Below are 26,549 nucleotides of genomic sequence, written 5' to 3' on the forward strand. Positions count from 1 at the left end.
TAAGCCAAACAAAAAGATACTCGTATAATATTTTTAACTCTCCATTGTATGTATATTATTTTTTTGTTAAGGCTTTTCGTATTTTCAAAAAGCCTGCACAAGCGACAAGCTAATGTAATGAAAATATTTTCTTTAAACGTGTTACTTTTATCCTATCAATTTTAACTCCAGCGACGATATTTAGAATATAACATTTAATCATCATCTATATCTATATCTATTATCTATAATCAACCTTTACAAAGAGAATTAGATTTAAGAATTAAGCATTTTTTATAATACCTCTAACTCTAATTAAGTAACATATGTTTATTTCACATCACTTCTTTGTCTCATTCTCTTATTTCATACTATCACTTTACAGTGTGACAATGTGTTAGTGTCCATCATCACCGATACCCCGACCATCACCTTTTATATCCATCACCACCACACTTAACCATCGCTTTTTAAATGGTTGCAACGCGTAAACACCCATCTAGTATTTTGTAATACGTAAATTGTTACAAGATGATGATTAACTTAATGTGATGAAACTTACTACAGATACACATTGAATATAGCAAAATTATTAACCTTCAATCGATATTAATTAACATTATATAGCCAATGAAGACTAGTATAACTGGTCAGAGGCATCTCATGTTTTACCAAGGTCTTGAATTCGATCTTTAGGGATGACAAGTTTTGGAGTTTTTTCCTCTAAATACTTGTAACTCTCCATGGTCAACATCTCGTTGTCTAGGATACGTGTAAGGTTTCACCATTATACGGTGAGGTTTCCCTGATGTCGAATACCGACCGAATGTTCTGGAAAAATTTAACATTTCATACTTACATAAAATAAAATCTAGCAAAAAACATAATCATTTAATAAGATTTCTAGAATTTAGATTATTAAGCTTTTTAATTTATATTATTTCCTTTTAAATCAACAAAAGAGATAAAAGTATCAAACCCGGTTCTTTCCTTTCTCTGTATTCTTTTATCCATTTTCATTTCTGTAAATTATTATTAAAAATATTATAAAATCTTCATATCATCTTCATCACCGTCACAAACTGAAAAAACGACGACGTTTTCATCCACCGGTAATTAACTATAAATCTCTTAATCTTCAACTCTTTTATTTGCCCCCCTTTTTAATTTATTTGTTCTCCTTATAAAGAAACCTATACATACATATATCTGTACGTATATGTATATATGTATTTATATATATTTTCCCCCAATTACTTAGGTTTATGAGCTAGCAAAACCCTAATTTATCTATTATTATTCAAATTGAATGTATTGTATACCTGATTATTGTTTCAATTTCATGGATATATATTCATATATATATACATGTATCTGTATGTATTGTTGTGATTAGTTAGGTTAATGAGCTTCAAAAACCCTAATTGAATGTATTATGTAACTGATTATTGTTTCAATTTGATGAAATATTAGGTTAATTTGAGAATTTGGGGGAATTATGAGATTAGGGTTAGGGTTTGGAATCAGGGGTTTTAGGTTTTGAGTGGATATTGGGTGGGCCGGGATCGTGGTGGGGTTAAATTAAGGGTGGAATTGTGAAGGATAATGTGTATACTGTGTGTGATTCAGAAGTGGTCACGGAAAATCGCTACGATGTTACCGTGGTTAGTGATACCGTTGATTGGACTATGGTTATTGTCGCAGTTCTTGCCACCGGCGTTTAGGTTTGAGATTACGTCGCCGAGGTTGGCATGCGTGTTGGTATTGTTGGTTACGTTGTTTTGGTACGAGATATTGATGCCGCAGTTGTCGGCATGGAGGGTTAGGAGGAATGCGAGGTTGAGGGAAAGGAAGAGGTTTGAAGCGATCGAAATGCAGAAGCTTAGGAAAACGGCGACGAGGAGGTGTAGGAATTGCTTGACGGCGTATCGGGATCAGAACCCAGGGGGTGGGAAGTTTATGTGTTGCTATTGTGGGCATGTGTCGAAGAGACCGGTTTTGGATTTGCCTTTACCCCCTGGGTTGGGTGGGTTGACGAACGGTGGGATTTTGAAAGATTTGGTTGGGAAAGGTGGGAAGATGTTGAATGGGAAGGTTTGGTCTGATAATGGTTGGGTTTGTGGGCAGGATTGGTTGGAGAATGGTGGGAGTTGGGTTGGTGGGTCTTTTTCGGGGAAGTCTGGTTTTCGTGGGAATAATAATGGGTATTCTAGTGGTGGCGATGACAATTGTTTTGCGGAGAAGTCTTATTCAAGTTTTGTTGTTTTTATATACAAGATTTTAGCATCGGTTTTCATGAGTATTATGTGGATTTGGAGAAAGGTATTTAGGGTTGGTTCATCTGATGAGGATGCATTGTCAGATGGAGAGATGAGGGACCTGGCTAAAAAAGGTGAAAATGGAATGAATTGTAATGAAAGTAAAAGCGAAAAAGCACGAAGAAAAGCCGAAGAGAAAAGACAAGCTAGATTAGAGAAGGAACAATTGGAGGAAGAAGAAAGAAAACAAAGGGAGGAGGTTGCTCGGTTGGTAGAAGAACGTAGGAAGTTAAGAGATGAAATAACTGAAGCTGAAAAAGATCGGTGTAAAGTATCACTACGTGAAAAAAACAATAAAAGAGAAGTTGAAAAGAAACGACATGAAAAAAAGAAAGACAAAGACAGGGGATCTAGTAAAAGCAACTCGGATGCAGATGAACTTGAAAAACGAGCAGTTAAGGAAAGCGAAAGAAACAAGAAACTTGAAACTGATCGCCGGGAAAATCAAAAAGGTACTACACAAAGTAATAACATTGGAAGCGTTGGCACCAGATATTTGGATCGAATGAGGGGTAGCTTTTTATCATCCTCTAGAGCATTTACTGGTGGTGGATTTTTTGGTAAAGGCACCGGTGCAAATACTAGTAGCACTAGAGAACTCAAATCTAGCGTTGCTTCTGATCATGTACAGAATACTACTTCCAGCAGGAGAGACCCTACTCAGTCTGAGCCACCTGGGAAATCAAATGCTTCTACAGATGATAAGAACATTGCTCGTCCAGTAAGTTCTTCTTGCATAGTTTTATTTTATAAGTTTTTAACTTTATTTAATTTGAAGTTTTAACATTCTTTTCTATTTCTATAATTTATTTCTTGATGTCAAAATAGAATGTGATATAAAAGTGGAGGTTCTATTATCGTTTCTCATCTTTCTTTTTCAAAAAAGTTACAATAATTTTAGTCCACCCGTGAGATCGTATTTGATGATAAAGTTAAATACAAATGTGCTATAAGTAAATTTTGATTCATAATACTATTTCCATAAATGTAAATTAAACGTCATATTGGCCAATAGTCTAAAGTAGCAACGCAGTTGCAATTTAATTAACAGTATATAAGTTCTACAGTCCTAGGATGTTTCATACATTGCACCTTATTATTTACTCAGTTGATATTTACTTCTGCAGGTACAGGTTGAGCCCCAGCCTTCAGGGCCAAAAAAATCATGGCAGCAGCTATTTACAAGAACATCAACTGTTCCGTCATCTTCTAGTACAAATGTCATAAGTAGGCCTAATGGAAATTCCCAGAAAGAGGTTCAGAGTCCCATTTCATCTCATATTTCAGTGACTCAGGGATTTGATAACCCCATTACATTTGGACTTCCTAATACTCTACCAAATTTTGCTTGTGAAGATCCTTTTATTAATACGGGTCTTCAGCTATCATCCAATTCTGTATTTCCTCGAGTTGGAGAAGCTCCTGATAAATTTTTACCTGAAGAATCAGATATTTTTGAAGACCCATGTTATGTTCCTGATCCCGTGTCATTGATTGGACCAGTTTCAGAGTCGCTTGGGTTTGTACCTGATTTAGGGTTTCAGAAGCCACATCCAATAAAACATATGTCCGATTTGTCTGAAGTGAGTAAGCCATCGCCCATTGAGAGGCATGCCAATTCTTTCTTCTCTACCAGTACACAGACAGCTCAAGATATGAACAGTATATCAATTGAAGATCAAGGTCAGGCAAGTGAAAGAGGGTGGCAGATATGGGATAGTCTTGGTTCTGCAGGTGACCCTTCAAGCTGGCTTTTACCTGCAGAGCTGTCTGGACCGCAACCTCAAAGAACTATGGCTTCCTTGTTCAAGAAAGATGATCAAAAAACATACAGCCATTATGTGCCTGGTACAGATGATGATCCATGGATGCCAATGACTTATGGCTCGATGTCTGAAAGTGACAAGCATACTACTCGGAATGAATTGGTTTATGGGAGTCCGAATGGATCTGCTATTAACCATCCATTTCAGCTGTCTCAAGGCAATTTTTGGGCCAAGTAAGAATCATAACTTTGCCACTCTCATTATTTCGGATGAAAAGCTATATTTAGGATAAACTATAAGTTTTTGTTAAACCAAGTTACCTTGTTTTGAATTGGAAGTATTGCAAAATTAGATAAGAAAGCTGTAGTTACATTCCCCACTGTCATGAGTCATGACTTTGACAGAGACCGCCCATCAAATTTGAACTAGTACCATCACTGCTTTAATCTCACTCGACATCTATTATTGATAGAATGTAGTCTAAAAGGAAGCTCACTATTCAAGATTAACACACATTAATCATTTAATCTATTGTACATAATTTGTATTCATATGTCATCTCTCTTCATCTTCATCACCAGCATGCTTTCAGATTTGTGACATTACTTTCACAATCTAAATGATTGAACTTATAAGATTCTTAAACACCTAGGGATAGACTGGAAAGCATAAGGATCTAGATCCGGATCTGTTCGTAATAGATATATATAGCAGTATGCCATGTTTAATATTGTTTGCATCTGTAAAAGTTCTGTTTTAATTATTCCATGAAACCGTGTGTATAACAAATAGCTGTTCAAATCCCCTCTATCCAAGTAAAGAACCCTTGATAATGCAAATAGTTTGGAAGTGATTTATACTCGTATATCTACTTATATAGTTCTATATGAATATATACAACTCTGCATGTATTAAATCAATATACTTACAGTTTTCTTAAACCAATTTTGGGACTTGTTAGCTGTTAAACTACAATAGAAACATCTATGTGACAGTTAAATTATTTTTTATTAGAAGACTACTTTGAACATGTGGCTTGTATCGTTCAATCCAGGAATATCAATAGAGTAATTCCCAGAATTCATCTCAAAATGCATGCATGAGTATGAAAAAACCAATAATGAGTGCACATGAAGGTGGTCTCTCCAAATCCCCATTTAGAACGGGAAATAGTTCAAGGCCCTTGTATAGTTGTATCTGGCCTGCATGTGCATCATTATACGAAGTAGCTCACTTTTTTAATTTTTTTATTCTTAACTCACTGTTTTGTCGCAAAAGTATTTTAGCAAAAGTTCAGAACAGCTAACCGCGTATTGTTCATCATTTAAGATCTGTGCAAATGCCATATCGTCCACCATTGCTATTATTAGCACGTCAACCTTTGTGATGCAACACAGCCATAATTGAACATCTCTGCAAGGACGTTCTTAATTTTGGGAGATAATTAAGCCTAAAGTGAAAGCCGATTTTATGTATAAATCTATATGTTTATCATATACATGTGTAACGTATATAATGTTTCCTTTTCGGCCTGCTTATTACAATATACATTACTTTCTTGGGGTGTTCTAATTTTGATTACGCTTGTTTCGTTTTTAACAGTAAAGAGAGGGCTGTTCCAGTTTCAATTGAAGTAGGAAGTGCATCAACCACAAGAGCTGTTGGTGGGCTATACTCCACCCCAGATGTACAGTCTGTTTGGTCATATGAACGAAGAGAAAAAGGAAGAACTTAAAATACGTAAAGATGAGTACGATGAGGGACTTGTTTCTTTCTATTCTGAAGTGGAAATGAATGAGCCTCGTTTGGAGGAAAGTTTAGAATATTGGATGCATATATTGTATCCTCCTCTCTCTCTTCGTTATTAGCCAGATTTAATTACATTTTCTCTTACACCAATCAATACAAGTGACCTGCAGGTCCATTTACTTCTTACTTTTACACATTGCGTTGGAGCAAACTGTGAAGAGTGGAGGGTCATGGGTTGGAGCCCTGAAGGCCTTGGTGCAATTCCTGTTTGTACTAATGGTAGTTCTTGTAATGGTGGGATTTTATTTCATTTTAACCAAAGAAAATATACCAAACACTTCTGATAACCAAGCCTTTTGTACACTCGGCTACTCTAGCTTTATAACAATGTATAGAATTGGCAAACGGGACGGATTGGGTAATAGAATTTGCACTTCTAAGCTTGGAAATTTGGTCATACTTATGTTTTTCGGGTCTTGTTAAGTTGGGTTTTATATTTAGATTATAGAATCATGCCCCTTTTAACTTTTATTTCCACTCTTGAATCCTACGATGTATATTTCCTTTCTATTTTTAGAATGACATAAAAATAAAATTTTTAGTTTTAATAACATCCTGCCATGCCACAAAATATACCAAATAACTTTAAGATAATACCTTAGTTGATGATGTTATTGAAATATCCGAGTCCATCGCCAAATGTCTGAGATGTCTAAACATCGTATAATGCCTAAATTTTGCAGGATTTAGCAACTGTCCATGTTAACATTGCACGTCCGTTTTTGTTTCTTCTTGCCTTGTTTGTTTGTAATTTTCATTTTTCTTCATTATTTTTTAGGAAGAAAAAAAATTCAAAAGATGATCATGAGTTGAATGTAATGTGCCAATTTGAAACGCGTTAAAATCTTAGTACCGCCAGGAAAGAAAAAGACTCAAGTTGCTTTGTTATCTGAATATCTGTCACATTTTATAGGGTTTTAAATTTTAAAAAAAAAACAATAATTATGTTACAACATGAATCATTTGATCAAATTATAGTTTGTTCAAATTTTAATATTTTCATACTCCACTAACAAACAAAAAACACAATTCAAATACCGGTGTGTTGAATAACCCGAGACCCACGGTTGACAACACCGGCAACTAGCAACCAGCCACCACTAACCACCACATGTTATGCGAGTACTATTTTTGTATCCTATTATTATGAACTAAACATTTAGCCAGTTGGTTTGATTCGAATGTAAAACACGGATAAAAATAAAACTCGTTTGAATCAAATACGGGATACTTCAGATTTATATAGAGTTGCTCCTTCTTTAAAAAATATATAATAACATATGTTAAAAACAGATCTCCCTACACAAGTTCTAATAAATTTCATAACACAATCGAAGTAAATTTATTCTTAAAATACTATACTAGATAGATAAACCTTTTACAATTTGATGAGTCAGATTTCAGATTAAAGCAGGAAAATCTTTTTGAAACAAACGTAATGGCAAACACACAAGTAGAAATTCTTAATTACAAATTTACAAGGTTGGTGATGAAGTGATTCTCCAATTCAAAAGTAAAGTTTACAGCATAAATGTACAAGTTTATATGACACACTGTGTAAAAAGAAAATGAATTCCATTCCACAAATCACGTAAAGATACCGCCATGTTTAGCTGTCGGAAACCAAAGAAGCCTCTTCAACGGATGATGTATGAGGATCACAGACATGAAGCTTGGTGCATACGTCTTCTTTCTCTAAAAATTGCTCTGCATTTGTAAGGATCAATGGAGAGTATTCAAAAATTAGCACTTTACACTGTTGAAAAACATAAGGTTACATCATAATTTAATACATAAAGTTTAAAGTCAAAGAAAGAAATCAAGAATTGAATATTTTGATTAGTAGCATTTGGTTCCTCATCAGTCATCACCAAAACGATCACTTCTCTGAAAATGCACAAGTGAAAGAAAAAAAAAACACATGTTGCTAGAATGACGAATTCCAACATGATGTTAAGTACAATTAAAGGGGAGACTGGTAAGGCAATAGATCAAAACTTAGATTGGTAAATTTAGTATGTGCTGAAGTGGGTTGGGTTGATATGCTGACCCCATAAACATTTGTTGCCCATTAGATTTTTTTATAAATGGATAATGTGCTAAAAGAATTATACATAGTATATTCTTAGAATAACACCGGCCTCTAATCTATTAAATAAAACATACTTGGAGGTTGTATGGATTGAAAATGCACTTTAGCCAAATTTCGACCCATTATTTAACTTGTTAGAGATACTAACGAAACAAAAACCAACAACACATTTATAAAAGGCGGCCAATTTGCAACAACACATTTATAAAAGATCTTATGCTGACCATTATTTTGAAAAAGCATTTGGAATAAATGTTAATGTATGTGCAAAGAAAGTTTGAGAATTGATCAAACCTTGGGCAAGTACTGCTCCACATTTTTGCATTCTTTCAAGAGCAGCTGAAAGATTGTCAACTGAATCCTTCAACAACTTAATATAGGTAATCGAACTTACCTACTTACGAAGATTTATATTATGGAGTATCTTATTTTTGTAAATACCTGAGTATCAGGATCTTTCAACAACTTAATCACTTCTGAAACAGCCAAATTGCAAGTGTCACGGCTGTTTTATAAGAACTTCTAAGCATAGGCAACAACTCCATTGCAGAGGTTGACAATTCCACAAAAATATGCAGGTTGGATGGTCGAGAGCTCAAGGAAGAATAGAGGAGCTTAGTAATCTACTAAAGTGACACACTGCAGCAGATCAAAAACCAAATAAATATCATATTAAAAGTGGATTATTTGATCCATAAAAGATGCGAAACAGATGATGCTTGATGCAAATGTTGATAGTCAACATTGTCAACGACAAAAATAATGTATAGGAACTTCTTGGTTTAATAGGGGGTTTTTCGAGAGTCCAGACCTACGTATAATTTAGGAGTAGAAGTAGGATAGATAGCCGGTCAAAAAAGAAAAAAAATGTATAGGAACTTCTTGGCCATCTAGTGAAAGCTCATTTTGATTAAAACATTCTTGTTCAAATGGTTAAAGATTTAAAAATTCTTGTTAAAACGAAGATCAAAATTGTTCTATTTAGATGACTGGGAACCGATAGCTTTTCTTTCCGAAACAGTTTCTTTACAAAGCTAATGCACCATTCTATCAAGATTCTATAGCTTAAAAGTAATAAAGGAAGATTAACGCTTAGCATGCGTAATATATCCTATATTTAACACTAAAATGACAGCATATTTCAAAAAAGCAATTGCTAAAATAGTTATAACGGATAATAACTAATACATTTTTTAGAAGGTAATTCGACCAATTTATCTAGAAATAGGTCTGTTTGGGTTTTGTTGTCAATTAGGGTCATAGCTAAAAGATTTAACTACTTAGAAAAAGGGCAAAATAAAATCAATAAAATGCATTAAAGCTCCTAAATCGCTTAATCAAAGAAAATCAGATTAATATAGTTTATGCAATTATGTTGATTACCAATAAATACATATGAGTCAATACCCAACCCGTCAGACCCAATTTTACATGTTGTACAACCCACCCTTTTGTCACTGCTAGGATAACACAGGCACATGCATAAATTAGGAGAAGAAAGTGCTGGTATTTAAGAACACAAATAAAGCTTGTTATTGTTAGACAAAATCTGTTATGGTAATGCATGAGCATTCCCTGGTCAAACGACCTAAATTTGCAACCAAGAACACCCCATACTTATTCTGATCTATGATTGTTTATAAAATGATGAAGTAGAATTTATGTCAAAACTAGTAATCAAATATCATAAACAAGTTATGCTTATGAAGCTCGGACAGCATAGCAACTTCAAAGAATAAAATAATGAATAACCAACCTACTTCACAAATGACTTTAGTTAACTGCTCCTTTTGCCCGCAGAAAAGGGCTGCTTCTATAAGCATTTAGGAAAGGTATTTTTGGTATTTTACCACTGTACAAGTAAAATAAACTTATGTACAAGCGTCTTAATGAACAATAAACGGATCTAACCCAGAATCTGCTTGTGATGTAGCCAATTTATATACAAGAACAAACCATAAAGAACACTAATAATAACTACATAGCTGAATGATTATACTAATAAAAGAGTTTTACACCAGATAGAAATTTCATAGAGGCAGAGAATGTTTAATACGACTGCTAATCAAAACCTATACTATAGGGGGTGTTTGGTATAATGGAATGGAAAGGGAGAAAGGGAATGAGAAAGGTTTCCCTTGTTTGTTTGCGACGAAGAAATGGAATGAGAAAGGAGAACGAGAAATCAATTCCATTCTCTCCATTCTAAATTGTAGAGAATGGGTGAATGGAAAAAAAAAAATTGTTTTCTTTTTTTTGAAGATGTTATATGCAATAAATGTATTATTATTTAAAATTTTATTTTTTATATATATTCATTCTCTGTGGGTACCAAACAACGGAATACATTCTCTTTCCAAATACTCATTCTCTTTCTCACTATTTCCATTCTCTATTGCATTTCCATTCGCTATGATTTCCTCCTACTAAACACCCCTTAGAATCCTTTCTTCCTGTCTTCATTGTAGTGCGTTGATCCCGTAACTCTCTTCACTTCTTAGTTGGAATCGCAAATCCCAAATTAACCAAATTAAGTTAGGCATGGTCATGAATAAGAATGAGCATCAAGACAACACCCATTTCAAATAATATATCATATAAAATGCTTTTGTCCAAGGATCTTTGGTTCACCATGTCACTAGACTTGACAAAATAAGTTGGTCAAATTAGGTTGGATAATGTGTCAAAACTTAATACTAGTTGAAATGGGTAAATTTTAATGCAAGTTGGAAAATTTCAGCTTTACTGGTTTCTTTACTGCTGTCTATTTGACAGGAAGAAAACATGTTACATAAGGTATAGACAAAGAAGACCATTTCCTACTTATTGAAGCCACCGCCTAAACCGACCTCGGCATACATAATAATGTCCCCTGCCTTCGGAAAAGAAAAATTACAGTTAAAAGATTAAATTTGTCATTTAAAATATGTGAAAAAACAAATTTGTCACTAATATATTTAGAGGCTCAAAGTTGCTATTATAACTCTAAAAGGAGCATATTTGCCACTCGAAATATATGAAAAGATCAAATTAACCATTGATTTTTCAAAAGACTTTTATTTGGCACTAAACAAAGTTATAAGTGTAAATTGCTAGCAAAAATATAACGATATTTTAATTTGCTCTTTTTAGCACATTTTGAATGGCAAAATACAAAAAGTCAAAATTTATTTAAATCAATATTCAAATATTATATATATATATATATATATATATTGAAAAAAGGATTTTTACCTTTTTACCATTAAAAATCTAATACGGTACAAATGCAATGACTGGCTTGCCTTTAATGATCTCCAAGAGGTTTTCTTCATTCTCTACACATCTCACCCCTTCGATTGTTGTTGCTTGTTTTAACTGCAAAAACAAAAAAATCAATCATAATGATGATTGAAAAATTATTTTGGAGCTCATACAAAAGTTTTTGAAATAAATACCCCTGCAGCGGCACATGGCCCCTTCGCATCAAATTGCTCACGGGGATAATCAACGTCCGTGTATAAGGCCCCATGATTGCAAAATACTATATATTGTAGGGCCTTACAGGCATGTCCCCAAGATTTCTCTCTCCCATCTTTCGTCTTATTGTAACGGTCATAGCAATCTATAAGATGCTGTATACTGAGCTTTTGTAATGGCTTTTCTGGGTGTGCTATTTTATCGATCGCTTCACATGCTCCTATCGTGGCAGCGGCCCAGCATGTTCATGTTCCTGTTCCTGTGGTTATGTTCCTAACCGAGGTTATTGCATCATCTTTACGCCAGTCAAAACAAAAATCTTCAAGCGCGGTCTGGTCTTTCGTTTTGTTCTCTTCGACGACATCTCCCTTATATATATATAAAAGAAAGAAAATATAGAAATTAAATAAAATATTAACTAATTAAAATAATTAGGCAAACAAAACATAAGGTTCATTAATTAATTAAAAATATTAATCACATGATAAAAGATTAAAATATATATTGAAATTAAGTTGCAAGTGGTAAGAAAATTATAAAAAGATAACTAATTAATATAATTAAGCAAATAAAACATAGGTTTCATTAATTAATTAAAATGTTAAGCACGTGATAAAATATTAAAATAGCTTGAAATGAAGCGATGAAGCCGCAAGTGGTAAGAAAATTATTTTTAAAAAAATTACCTATAGAATGTAGCTAAAGATAATTAATTAAAATAATTAGGCTAATAAAACATAGGGTTCATTAATTAATTAAAATGTTAAGCACGTCATAAAATATTAAGCACCTGATAAAGTATTAAAATACATTAAAATTAATCGATGGAAGCCGTAAGTGATAAGAAAATTATAAAAAGAAAATTACTTATATAGAATGTAGCTAAAGATAATTAATTAAAATAATTAGGGAAATAAAACATAGGGTTCATTAATTAATTAAAATATTAAGCACCTGATAAAATATTAAAATACTTTGAAATTAATCGATGGAAGCCGTAAATGGTAAGAAAATTATAAAAAGAAAATTACCTATATAATATAGCTAAAGATAATTAATTAAAAATAATTAGGCCAATAAAACATAGGTTTCATTAATTAATTAAAATGTTAAGCACGTGATAAAATATTAAAATAGATTGAAATTATGCGATGAAGCCGCAAGTGGTAAGAAAATTATAAAACGAAAATTACCTATATAGAATGTAGCTAAAGATTTATTTTATTTTTTTGAACAGTGAGAATGTAGCTAAAGATAATTGTAAAAAAAGGAGGCGGCTAGAAACTCAGTAAAAGTTAGGTTTTAACCCTATTTCCTTTTCTTCCTTTACAAGACAATTTTTTTTTGTTTTTAGAGCTAAATACAAGGATGGTCCCTATAGTTTATTGATTTGTGCAAGAACGATCCATTTTTAAGATGTTGTGATGGACTCAAGTCATTGAACGGGGTTGTACGAACAACTCCTGATCGACAACAATCGTGCACTTGTCTAATTAACTTTTATAGATCTACTTCTAACATTAACCCTGATAATGTTGCCGGCCTTTCTGGGAAATGTGGTGTTAACATGACTTACCTTAGCCCCAAGACCGATTGCACCAAGTATGTGATTAAATTAATAAACTTCTTTTATATAATTTTGTTTCATGACCTTATATATGTCGTTTGGATTGATCAAGACTAATGAACTCATCATCTCTTAAAACTAATAGTGATGAACTCATCCTCTTAATACGAATAGTAGTATTTTTGGTTTAAATTCACATTTTTTAAGATTAATATGATTGAATGTTGGTTTGATGAAATAATTAATTAACTTATAAAAATATATAAATTAACAATTTGTACCAAATCGCTTATTTTTTTCTATCACAATTTAGTGAAGAACAACTTTGACGATATTTATGTAAATGTATTTGGAATATGATGTCTATTAGTAAATATTTATTTCTCACGTTTCAGAAATGGTGATTATCGGTATATTATCATTATTTAGCCATGTAACACCAAATATGTTTTAAGATGTTGTACTATATGTACAATACTATGAATTATATATAAATTATATTTGAAGGTGTACAACTAAAAAACTACTGATCATCATCCATAATATTTTACTTAATTTATACATTAATTTATATTGTTGATATGTATGTTAAATATGCATGGTTGAGTGCTTGAGTTTGCCGTCTAAAGAAAAAACGAAAGTTGAACACAATTTAAACTCTAATGATGTTATATTTTACTATATGCTTTGGCTTTTGCAGGGTACATGGCATACTGCTATAATATGTTATATTGGTTTCATGGAATAATTAAAACAAAACTTTTACAGATGCAAAACAATATTAAACATGGCATACTGGATCTGGATCCTTATAATGATCCAGTATTGGATTAGGATTCCTAGTGGGGTTTGTGATGGTAGTTGGTCCACTTGTTTTTCTCAGAAGCCGGAGAAATTGGTACAACAATCATGTTGATAGTTACCTTGTAAGGATCATTAAAACACATAATAAACAAACAGGCAGGCATGGTCATTAATAATAAAGAGCATCAAGACAGAACCCATTTCAAATAATATATCATATAATGATCATCCGGATCAACACATATAAAATGCTTTAGTCCATGGATCTTTAGTTCACCATGTCACTAAACTTAACAAAATAAGTGGTTCAAGTTGGGTTGGATAATGTGTCAAAACTTAAAACCAGTTGAAATGGGTAAAATGCTTTTGTCCATGGATAATGGGTAAAACTTAAAACCAGTTGGGTTGGATAATGTGAGTTTGCGTGCAACTCACAAACGGGTATTTCAAAATTTTTTTATTCTTTTTTCTTTCTACTTTTTCTTTGACGGTCAACACTTGGCCACAACCTTTCCTCTTTTTTTTTTTACTTGTAAGCCTTCAATCTCCTTCAACCAAGTTCATATTTTCAGGCCACCACCACCGACCACCTACCTTGACCACCACCAAAACTGCCGGTAAAAACTTTGGCCACCACTATCGATAACCACCTGAACTGCATCTATAAAAACGCCGACGAAACACCACTACCAACATTCTTAAGACCATATACAAGTCCAAATTTGGAGAGCAACATCACCGGCCACCTACCTTAACCAACACACATGATCAATTTACCCCAAACCGCTGAACCTAAGCTAAACTCTGATGTTGTCGTTAACCACCACCGCCACTGACGGAACTTCTCCCTTGCTAAAACAATCAATAGCCTTCCAAATCAACTCCAACAATAGCAAAAACAAAAAAAAATAATAAGCAACAATAATAACAATCTTAAATATAATACAACATCATTCGAATCTCATAAACAAATTTAAGTTGTGGGTGTCTGGGATAGACTGATGACGGTGGCGGCTGCAAAATGAGGACGGTCCCAGAACAAATAAAATCTTCACAATCGGATGAGCATCGACAGATCAAAAAAATAATAATGAGAAAATCAACATCGGCAATTTCGTTTACCGTCGTAAAAATCGAAAACGAAAAACCATCTTCTTTATTTTGGCACAGATAGCAACACAGAATTTGACATAATGATATGGTGATTGATTTTGTTGCAAAAATAAGGATATTTTTTGTGAGGAGGGTAGGAGAGGTTTGGATAGATAAAGACTAAATTATAATATGGGATTTGGTAAGTTGTTCATCAGGGTAGGTGTTAATGTGTTATGGGTCGTAATGTGTCATCCACCGTTTTCATAAAACCTACACGTGGTTTTCAAGAATAAATAAATACGAGTAATGATTGTTACTCAAACTTACTCTAGCATTTTTTTTATAGAAAAAACTCACTATACTTTTTGGTGTATATATATGTCAATTACTACTAAAACTATTTTACACAATATGATACCTTGTGTTAGATGTATTGATAATGATTGGCAGTTAACAATTTTCAAAAAGATGATTAAATTGAGTTTTGGCTATACATATAGAGGAAAAAATAGTGTCTTCTTAACCCATATCGTTGTCTATTTCATAGTTTTGTTTGTAGTCCTTTTGGTTTTACTAATTTCCTATTACACCTTTTAAAATTTGGCTATGTTTTGTATACAATACTAATTTTCTATTACACCATCTAAAAATGAATAAAAACAAATATTATACAAAATAGTGAATTTGGAGAGGAATACACCTATCTTGGTAACTAGCAAATACAATCCAAATCTTTCCCTAGAATTTAGGTAAAAAAAAAATTTCTCACTACAATTTGGCCTTCCCAAGTCAGCCACCAGATTCACCTTCTCTCACTAGAATTCATATATGCTAAATGTCATTGCAATGCTCTGCCATCCATATGTATGGCGGCGTATCGGACTTTTCGAGTTTCAATTGTATCATCAATATTGAAGAAGTGATCACGCTTATACAGTCATTGATCAACTTCATTGCCATTAAATCGAGGAAAATCCAGCTTTGTGAGCTTATTATTACTTGTTATTGGTTCGCCGTTGTTATGAACATTTAGGGTTTGTCAATTTTGCAGCTCATCCAATCGTTTGGCCATGTCATCCATGACGCCTCGCAAACTAATCATCGATTCCATTGTTGAAGTTGTATCCTTCTGATTTTGCCCGAATTCCTTTGGAAACCTCTCAAAATCCTTATTTCTAGCTTCCGGTGCCATGATTTTAGGAGAAGAGAATCAATAGCGATCGGATTTAGAATCGAAATATTTGATCGGAGTTGTGGTGGTCGGAATCGGATCTCCGGTGATTGGAGCTCTGATACCAAAATGATATAAAATCAAAATGATCATCACATTTTAAAGAAAAAAAATGTCAACTTTTTGCTCATTTGCTTTTTAATTTTTATGTATAAAATTATAAAATAAATTGATTTTAGATAAACTTTTTCATCTTTTTCTTTAACATCATCACATTTTAAAGAAAAAATGTCAATTTTTTGTTCATTTGCTTTTTAAGTTTTATATATAAAACTATAAAATAAAATTGATTTTAGATGAATTTATCATCCTTTTCTTTAACATCATCACATTCTAAAGAAAAAAATAATTTTTGTTCATTTGTTTTTTAGTTTATATACATAAAACTATAAAACTGATTATGAAGTGTTAAAAAAATCACACATTTGATAGTTTCCAATTAAAAAAAATCGATATTTTGATATTAAATATGATAATTTTATATCCGTTTCCGCTCGGTGAAAATTAACTACTCGTATTTATTTACTTTTTATTTAAAAATATAAATTGATGTTTTACTGTATTTTTTATTTGCCCACTTTTTATTTGCTTTTTTTGATGTTTTCTTTCACGCAACATGTCAAAAGATTGGCGTGAAGATGAAATCCTGCCTCCAGTCCGTAAGACTACGAGGATGCTATGCCGCTGTAGAAACGTGTGAGGCAATAAACAACCTGGCCAAGTGACCTTCTCCGTACCAATTCTTAAGCATTCAACATGTCATCGATTGCTATGATCGATACATAACAAACAAGGGATGCTGGGGCTCTCCATACAGGGCCTTGCATTACATTGTATATAGGAACCGGGGACGCCTTTACAGTCCAACGGCTTATCCACCGAACGACCGTGACAGTCAGGGAAACTGTAAAAGCTTTGGGGTAAGTTGAGCATCATAATACAAGTAACATATATATGTGGCATGGTTTGCACTTTTACTTTGTTACTTTTACCTTGTAGTTCTAGAATAAGTGGTGAGGTAATTTGGTTTGTTAGCTTATTTGACTGGTCAGATTCTGTGTATGCTGCAGTGGGATTTGGTTGTGTTTCAGAAGCTTTATTTTCATAGTTAGTATGTTTGGCTTTGTTATAGAGTGTTAAGATTGAGTATTGTAGTATTTTGGTGTATTACTTGGGGACAGTCAAGTTGTAGAATGAGTCAATACTTTGACAGAGTCTCACAAGCTCGGAAAAAAGCATGTTGGAAAGTGACTTAATATATATATTAGGAGAACATGGGTAGTTTTATTTAGTGGCCTAGGTAGTTTTTATTTGCAATGTTTACCCGTGATGTTTTGTAAGCTATATGTAGCCCATATGTTTTCATAGTTTTAATTAGTGGCCTGGGTAGTTTTTATTTGCAATGTTTACCCGTGATATTTTGTAGGGCTATATGTAGCCCATATGTTTTCATTGTTATCAGTGTTTTTCTGTTTGCAAGACAACAAACTTTTCTTTCATGTTGTGAGTTTTGAGTTGTTTATCTTTTGAGGACTGAACCTACTTTAATTCAAGTATGTCGTGCAAAGAGCTTCATGTGCCAAGATTGATCGAGTTGGGTGGGTTAAGGGGGATGAAGCACGACTTCTAGAAGCGGTGTCCTGTCAACCCGTGATTGCTGAGATTTCTCATGCGGTGCTTACTTTGGCTATATAGTAATGGAAGACAGGTAGGAGACAATGGATACTTACGGGTTCAACGGTATGTTGAAGATGCCAATGGGACAGGTGGAATCGCAAAGGCGTATTTCTATCCCGTTATTCGAGTTTACGGTGTTTCTCACCTTAAAAACTTCAAGAGATCTTGATGCACAGTCATTCTAGAAATTTTTTTTTAAGGATTCTGTTGCCAATATGAATTTGGGATGGTTTGAATTGCTTCTTTTTTTTCTTCTTCTTTCTTTTCCTACACCCAGGATTATGTTTATGTTTCAGTTAGAGCTCTTTTTATCTTCTATTTTGCCTTCAATGATTGTCATGTCATGAAATTAATACTAATTGCATAACCTGGTTTAAACACATTAACTATATCTTAGTATTCTAATACTATATTGTTTAGTTAACTAAGGATGAAAAGGAAAGGAAAAGGGAGAAAAAGTTTTCCTTCCTAATCACCTCAAAAATGAGAGAAAAAAGTCTTCAGAATAAAAAAAAACTATAACTTTCCCCACTTATCCTCTCTTCTCATTTCCTTTCCATGTCATTTTTTTCCTTCCCAATCCTTTTACCCCCTTCTTAAAAAAACTTAACAATACAGTTTATTTTTTTTCCTCTTCACTTCTTTCCTTTCACTTTAATAAAAAAACTAAACAATAGAACCTAAAAGTATATTAAAATTGGTAAAAAAGAAAAAAATCAAAAAATATTAAAGAATCATATCATCCATTTTATGAAAAAAAACAAACCTTTTATTAAAAAAACTAGCAAAGGTGTTTATTTTTAGGATGGGGATTCCCTAAAGTTAAAAATAACTTTAGGGGCAAAGTTGTTAATCTCAACCCTTGAATTAAAATCAAGGGTCAAAGATTTTGAATCTTGACCTTTGGGAGGTGTTTGGTAGGAAGGAATCATAGAAAATGGAAATGTAATAGAGAATGGAAATAGTGAAAAAGAGAATAAGTATTTGGAAAAAGAATGAATTATGTTGTTTGGTACCCACAGAGAATGGATATATGAAAATAAAATAAAATTTTAAATAATAATAAATTAAATACATATAACATCTTGAAATTTTTTTTTTTTTTCATTCTTAGCCATTCTCTACAAATATGGAGAGAATGGAATTGATTCCCCTTTTTCCGTTATCATTCTTTTTCTTCATTGCAAACAAACAAAAGAAGTCTTTTCCATTCCATTTCTTCCCTTTACATTCCATCATACAAAACACCCCCTTGATTTCAATCTAAAGGTTAAGATGCTTTCAACTTTACCCCTAAAATTATTTCTAACTTTAAGGAATCTTCATCCTTATTTTTAACATCTAACAATGAACTTTACAGTTTTATATATATAAACTAAAAAGCAAATAAACATAAAGTTAGACATATTTTGATTTAGAATGTGATGTTAAAAAAAAAAAGAATGAGAAGATTCATCCATAATTAAAATTAGAAAATTAAAAATCAAAATATTCATCACACACACATATATTAGTATGGAATCGCAATCAGACACTTAATATAAAATAGACAAATAGATCGAGTCAAAGAAATAAATGAGAAATAAACAATTAGAAAAAAAATTTACCGAAAATTTAGTTAGAAAAAGTTGAAAGTGTTAAGTATTAACCATAATCTATGCCTCCAAAGACGAGAAAGTTGAAAGTGTTAAGTATTAACCATAATCTATGCCTCCAAAAACAAGAGTGTTTAGTGCTACCCACTTGATCATGCTACATTTGAATCAAATATGAAAGTTACCCGGTCTCTTTTATTTTTTACCAACAAATGTCAAGAACAGATCTCCCTAAACAAGTTCTAATCTTACAAATTTCAAAATACTATCAAAGAAAATTTATTCTCACACTTTAATGTCGTTACCTTAACCTTCCCATGTGTATACTAAAATAGTATAACTGATTAGGACTCTTCAAAAAATCCTTAATAATCCACTTCTATAAATGTAAGAAGTGAGACTCAAACTCGGTAGATTTCTCTAAGCTCTGAACCTTACTAATGAGTCACCAACCCATTGGTAGTTAGATTTCATAATAAAGGGGCAAGAAAATATTTTTGAAACAAGCGTCTTGGCAAACACAACTATAAATTCTTAATTACAAGGATTGGTAATAAAGTAATTATCTGGTTCAAAAGTAAAGTTGGCAGCATAAATGTACAAGTTTATATGACATAAAAAGAAAATGAAATCCATTCCACAAATCACATAAGGATCAATCGCCGTGTTCATCAAATTTAGTTGTCAGAAACCAAAGAAGCCTCTTCAACGGATGATGCATGGGGATCACAGACATGAAGCTTGGTGCATAAGTCTTCTTTCTCTAAAAACTGCTCTGCATTTGTGAGGATCAAGGGAGCGTATTCGAAGACTAGCACTTTACACTGTTGAAAAGGATACAATTTCATTAGTCAAGGTAACTTTTATTCACAAATGTAAGCCAAGATGGCGATACAAAACTCATACACCAAATACAAAATCTTAAAACTACACCGATCGATCCAACTAATGTTTTTTTATTCTTCTTTCTATTCCTATACCAAAGAAAAAGAATAGATTGAGAACAGGACAAAACGTGTACAGTTAGATTGACAAATTAGTATGTGCTAACGTCGGTTAGGTTAAGATGGTGACCCCATAAACACTTTTTGCCCATTAGATCTTTTTTTTATAAATGATTAATGTGCTACAACAAAATTTGTATACATAAAGAATATTATTCGAAGAAGAGTAGAAGACCCTAATATATTAAATGAAAAAATCTTGGCAGTTGTATGGATTAAAAGTACACTTAAAGCCAAAATTTCGACCCAGTTAACTTGTTAGAGATACTAACAAAACAAAACCAACACATCTATATATGAGTTTTAGGAAAGAAGGATGGCCAATTTCGATTTGCAACAAAACACATGATGGAAAGGGTTCAACATATCGACCATTACTTTCTAAAAAGCACTAGGAATAAATGTTTATATATGTGCAAGGATAGTTTTGAGAATCGATCAAACCTTGGGCAAGTACTGTTCCACATTTTTGCATTCTTTCAAGAGCAGCTGCAAGATTGTCAACTGACATATAACAAAACAACTATGATGAATATGCTGAATTAAGGTTTTATTTGTAACTTTTATATAAATTAAGCAAAGCCAATTAAAGTGTATTGATACAGATAATCAAACCTACTTACCTACCGACGTATGAAAATTAATAGTATGAAGTATTTGTTTCTAAATACCTGATTATCAGGATCTTTTAACAACTTAATCACTTCTGAAACAGCCATATTGCAAGTGTCACAGCTGTTTTGTGAGAACTTCTGAGCGTATGCAACAACTCCACTGCAGAGATTAACTTTTCCACAGAATTCTGCAGGTTGGATGGTTGAGAGCTCAAGGAAGAATAGAGGAGCATAGTAATCTACTAAAGTGATGCACTGCAACAAATCAAAACCCAAATAATATCATATTAGAAGTGAATTATTTTATCCTCAAAAGATGCAAAACATATGATGCTTGATGCATATGTTAAGAGCCAATATTGTCAATGACAAAAAATAGTGTATAGGAACTTTTTAGCCCATCTAGTTAAAGCTCATTTGATTCAAAAAATGTTTAAAAACTTAAGCATTCTTGTTAAAATAATAATACAAATTCTATTAAGATATACAAAAGAGTTCCTAAAGGCGTGTGTTTCATTGCAAATGAGCAGTTTACGCTTTAGTAGCTATCGTATTACTAACTTTAGTTAACGTCTTTTAAGGAATGGAATATCATCAATTTCAAGCTTTGACTGGGAAACCATATGTTTTCTTTCCTAAACAGTCTTTACAAAGCTAATGCACCTTTCAATCGAGATTTTACGACTTAAAAGCAATAAAGGAAGATCAATGTTTAGCATGCGTAAAGTATCCTTTTCTAACACTAATGCGAATGCATGTTTCTAAAAGCTATAGCTAATAAACTTAGACGAATAATAGCTAATACAATTTTTTTAGAGGTAGTTCGACTCATTTATCTTTGAATAAGGCTATTTGGTTTTTGTTGTCATATAGGGTCATAGCTAAAGATTTAACTGCTCAGGAAAAGGATCAAAAGACGTCCATATAGTATTAAAATGCATTTAGCTCCTAAATCGCTTCATTAAAGATGATCTGATTAATATTGTAATAATATAGTTTATACAATTATGTTTAACATATCGATTACAAATAGAAACTGAAAGGTGTTGGTGGGTCAATGCCCAACCCAACAGACCCATTTTACATGTCGTATAACCCACCCTTTTGCCACTGCTATGATACCTACATTGGTGCCTAAAGTAGGCACATGCAAAAATTGAAAAAAAACTTTTGGTATTTAAAAATGGACAAATAAAGATCGTAATTGTAATACAAAATCAGTTATGGCAAAGCTTAGCATTCCCTGGTAGAACGGCCAACATTTGCCCCCAAGAACACCCCATACTTATTCTGAATGTATGATCGATAATGAGCCGATGAAGTACAATTTATGTCACAACTAGTAATCAAATATCATAAACAAGTTTTCCTTATGAAGCTCGGACAACGTGTCAACTTCATAAAATAAAATAACTAAGAAACACACCTGTTTCGTCAATGACTTTAATTTGGAGCAGGATTCGTGAAGAATGGAGATAATTTCATGTTGGGTCTTGTTTTGTTTAAGGTACATGAGAGCTTCACTAGCATATTCTTCACACAAACTGCACAAATTGTCATTCTTACCGGTGTTTCCCAATACTTTAAATCTCTTCTCAGCACTTGACCGCAAAACTAGATGGATGAAGAAGTGAGTATTTCAAAAATCTAACAAATTACTCAACTTATTATGTAAAAATTAGTAATAACGCTTCTTAGAGCTAAATTCCCCTTAGAGGCATCATTACGTCAGTAAGTAGATCGTATAAGGAAAACTAATAATGCATTCAACAATTCCTTTTCTTTTCTCAAAGCATGGCTTTGACCACATGATTCTTATCACTATCGTGAGGTGAAATAACCTCCCAATCTAACTCTAAGGTACCATAATTAGAACTTACAATTTAATATTAGTACTACAAGTGGTGTAACATACAAAATTTATGGTATAACCATTATATTGGGAATGATATAAACAATACCAGAAACGGCCAATACACATTACTTGATTACTAAACTTGATAAACTGCAAACATACTGAAATTAATTGAAGGAAATACCTGAGACCATAGACAACTTGTTGCTTGAGGTGGCAGTCAAATCCCGAGCGTCACATGCCAAGCCAACAGCCAGCAAGACAACAAAGATGAGCCCCACTCTTCCACTCATTGTGCCTGAAGTGTGTTAATACAAACTTCTTCTAAATTCATTATACATTAAATACAAGAATCCATTATTAAGTAGTATGCAACTAATTCTTGAACTAAAACATACTCATATTGATCACAAGACTGTCTAGAATATTGTACTAAGACTTGAAATGAATAACAAAACAGAGATTTACCACCCAGAGGACTATTGATGAGTTCTCGAGATAGAGTATACGTATTACGTATACTGTATACATAAATCCACATAAATACAGAAACCCAATTAAAAATCTACAATTTTTGATACTAAGATGTAATTTGATAAAATTCAGATATCGAAAACAAGTTTAAGAAACATAGGTTGTTTAAAATACACCCGAAAAAAAAAAATCAATCAACAAATGAATTGATGAAACAAAATCTTTAATTCACAAATCATGGAGCAAAAACTACTTAAAACTAAAAAGTCAAACAACACAAAGTTATAAATAAACATACATCAGCTGCACATATTGTATTCAAGAAAGATCAAAACTTTGAGCATAGTTCATAAATCTAAAAAGAACCCATGATATATCAATAACAATGATAGGTGCAACAATTATAATTATATATCAATAACAACCCATAAATCTTAATACAAAAACTAGCTAAATACACACACACATATATATATAACGTAATTACTATTCAGATTCATCATAAAAATTATCAAAAACTACATGAAGAAAGAGTATATACCTTGTGTAAGAAGTATTGATAATGATTGGCAATAAACAATTTCCAGAAAGAAGATTAAATGGTTGACAAAGTTTATTGCTTTCAAGTAATGTGTTTGTGATTTATTTAATGGAGTTTATACATATAGATGGAAAGATGAAGTCTTCTCAACCCCCCAATATTTGTCTATTTCGTAGTCCTTTATTCCTTTTGGTTTTACTTATTTCCTATTACACCCTCTGAAATATTGTTATGTGAAATACTCACATTTTAAACGTTTCAAGGTTAAAGTTTTATTTTTTTAAACAATATTTATATTGTCTTGATATGACTGTTTATGATGTCCACTGCCGTCTTAAAAGATTTATGAATTTCAGCCGAGAAAAAAAAAGCCCGAATGATAGGTGCAACAATTATAATTATATAAACTAAAATATAAAAACAATGATAAATGTTATAACAAATTAGTACGTGATAAGTACTATTGTTTAGTTTTTATACACTTATTAAAATTTGTAACAAGCTTACTTAACAATATATATGTTATATATATATATATATATATAAAAATTAAAAAGTCAACCCCCTAAAAAGTTGAACCTCGGTCGATTGTCTACTTCACCTTATGCCTAAGACCCCCCTGATGTTGTATATTTCCCATATTTCACCTTTGATAAACTGTGTATTGTTATTGTTGTTTGTGTTTGGATAATTGATATACAAATATTGTTGTTTGTGTTTGAGTTAATACATGTCACATGAATGCTAAAAACAAAAAAGAAAGTTGATACTTAAAATTGAAAATTGAAAGAAACGTAAGATGTAAAATATATTCTTCATTTATTTTTTAATGATATTGCTAGAATGAAATGTGCGTTAAAACTTAAACCTATATCTAATAAAATATTTACATAGAAATGAGACAATGAGATATGTGTCATATATTCTGTAAATATGAATTAGACAATATTTGAATTTATATCTTAAGAATAAGAATATATTGATTTTGACATTCTTAATTAATAAGCATTGCTTGATTATTGATAGTAATACAAAACATTAACATATAAGAAGTGTAAATAAAGGTTTCTTAATTATTAAAAGTAACCGAAATACAAAAATAAAACATGTTAAAACATAAGTTCTACGGAAATTTGCGATTAAATGTAAATCAGTGCTATAACTTACATCTTTAGTGATATATTTCATATATTTTCGCTTGGCTATATATTTTATACTCTTATGATATGTTAAATATACCATATATACAAATTGTATTCACTTCAAATACTTGGTCCATCCATTGGTTTTTCTTAGTTAAGTCAAACGTATGTTTAATTTTTGTTGTTACAAATATACAGTTTTTATTACTTTGGCTAAAAGTATCATATTCTATATATTTATCTATGGAAAAATAAAGTATGCAGTAGACTGCACCTATCAGTTGTGTTGAAAATAGAAAAGTAATTTTTTAAATATCAAAATTTATAAAAGGTAAAATAGTAATTTTATGTATCTCTGTCTCTGAAACTGCAATGATAAATATGCAGTTGAATGCAACTAGTGTATCCCCTTTATCCATCTATATTCATATGAAAAAACTCTTAGTTCATTTATATTTCTACTTTTATTAAGGTGGTTTAAGTTTAGTTTAATTAAGTCTTTGGTTCTTGTTTCTCCTGTAATGAACAAAAAGTTTATGAAGAGACTAGCCTGATGTCCGCGCATTGCGATGGCTAGAAGGCGGTTGTCAATATTAGAAAAACCCTTGTTGATGGTGAGGAATCCAGCGGCGGTGGTTGGGGCGATGAATCCGGAAAGAGAAGGGTTGTGATTTAGTTGTTGATGGTGATGAATTGATGGCAATGGTTGCGATAGGGAGATCGGCTGGAAAAGGTGATTTTTTTATTTATTTTTTTGATATGGTTTTTTTTGTGGGTTTAAATTTTGATAAGGATAATTTTGGCATTTAGAGGAGAAGATGTAAAATATAATGTAATTAAGGAGGGTAGTATGAGAATAAAAAAAGGTACTTAAAACTTAATCCCAATACCCTTTATAAGGGTTTATAGATATAGATAATAATATCTATACTCTCTTATAAAGCAAACTAGCTTTAAGTCATTAAGAACCTGATAAGTCTAAAATGCCCCTCACCTTAATACATATTTCTATACCCACCTCTACAGTTGGATTAAACTACCCCCGAATCTATTTCATTTTTAAAACAAATTTCCGCCGCATCGCGCGGGTATTATGCTCGTGATAGAAAACATGAAATAGATGGAGGACTATATTAGAACTTTAAGATACATTGAGATTTGAGAGTTGGGTGGAATAATTTCGTAAGATTCCCGGAATTAACGACTAGGAATTATCCACGTTAAACAAATGGATAAATTAACGAATATAATATCATATCATACTCATACTATATAACAACAACAATAATAAAAATAAAATATACATGAGTCATTACATTATTTTTTTTACATATTAGTCGTTAATTAATTTGTGAAAAAAAAAAGAACATATACATTTAAACTACAAATATGACAACCTCATTACAATTTCATTTTTTTTATATAGGATGTTGATTTATATTCCAAATACCAACACGACGAACATATAATTTATTCTATTGCACTTACATTTGTACGTAGAGTATTTTTTTTTCAAATTTCTTTATA

General features: G+C 32.1%; 2 protein-coding genes and 1 pseudogene across 2 annotated transcripts; 1 reads left to right on the forward strand and 2 right to left on the reverse strand.

Annotated features, from left to right (window-relative positions):
* The first annotated feature begins 1,010 nt into the window (after positions 1-1,010).
* On the forward strand, positions 1,011-6,159 carry LOC122607677 (stress response protein nst1-like). The gene is made up of 4 exons (XM_043780696.1): positions 1,011-1,091; positions 1,453-3,018; positions 3,425-4,296; positions 5,666-6,159. Exons 2-4 carry the CDS (start codon positions 1,585-1,587, stop codon positions 5,796-5,798), a joined length of 2,439 nt encoding a protein of 812 aa, XP_043636631.1. The 5' UTR covers positions 1,011-1,091; positions 1,453-1,584; the 3' UTR covers positions 5,799-6,159.
* Positions 6,160-7,326: 1,167 nt separating this feature from the next.
* On the reverse strand, positions 7,327-9,787 carry LOC122609489 (annotated as a pseudogene).
* A 10,116-nt stretch (positions 9,788-19,903) lies between these two features.
* On the reverse strand, positions 19,904-24,021 carry LOC122607247 (prosaposin-like). Its single transcript, XM_043780184.1, has 6 exons — positions 23,881-24,021; positions 23,050-23,163; positions 22,437-22,624; positions 21,068-21,265; positions 20,841-20,900; positions 19,904-20,216 (listed from the first exon to the last, which is right to left on the reverse strand). The coding sequence occupies exons 2-6, from the start codon at positions 23,156-23,158 to the stop codon at positions 20,070-20,072; spliced, it is 702 nt and encodes a 233-aa protein (XP_043636119.1). The 5' UTR covers positions 23,159-23,163; positions 23,881-24,021; the 3' UTR covers positions 19,904-20,069.
* Positions 24,022-26,549: the final 2,528 nt, after the last annotated feature.

The sequence above is a fragment of the Erigeron canadensis genome, chromosome 7 (assembly GCF_010389155.1).
Source record: "Erigeron canadensis isolate Cc75 chromosome 7, C_canadensis_v1, whole genome shotgun sequence".
In the NCBI taxonomy this organism is placed as follows: Eukaryota; Viridiplantae; Streptophyta; class Magnoliopsida; order Asterales; family Asteraceae; genus Erigeron; species Erigeron canadensis.

Coding starts and splice junctions, on each gene's coding strand:
- LOC122607677 (XM_043780696.1), top strand. CDS start 1,585: ATGTGTATACTGTGTGTGATTCAGAAGTGGTCACGGAAAATCGCTACG. Junction 3,019..3,424: donor ATAAGAACATTGCTCGTCCA/GTAAGTTCTTCT, acceptor TTACTTCTGCAG/GTACAGGTTGAGCCCCAGCC. Junction 4,297..5,665: donor CAAGGCAATTTTTGGGCCAA/GTAAGAATCATA, acceptor CGTTTTTAACAG/TAAAGAGAGGGCTGTTCCAG.
- LOC122607247 (XM_043780184.1), bottom strand. CDS start 23,158: ATGAGTGGAAGAGTGGGGCTCATCTTTGTTGTCTTGCTGGCTGTTGGC. Junction 22,625..23,049: donor CAAGTTGTCTATGGTCTCAG/GTATTTCCTTCA, acceptor TCATCCATCTAG/TTTTGCGGTCAAGTGCTGAG. Junction 20,217..20,840: donor TGGAACAGTACTTGCCCAAG/GTTTGATCGATT, acceptor CCTTTTCAACAG/TGTAAAGTGCTAGTCTTCGA.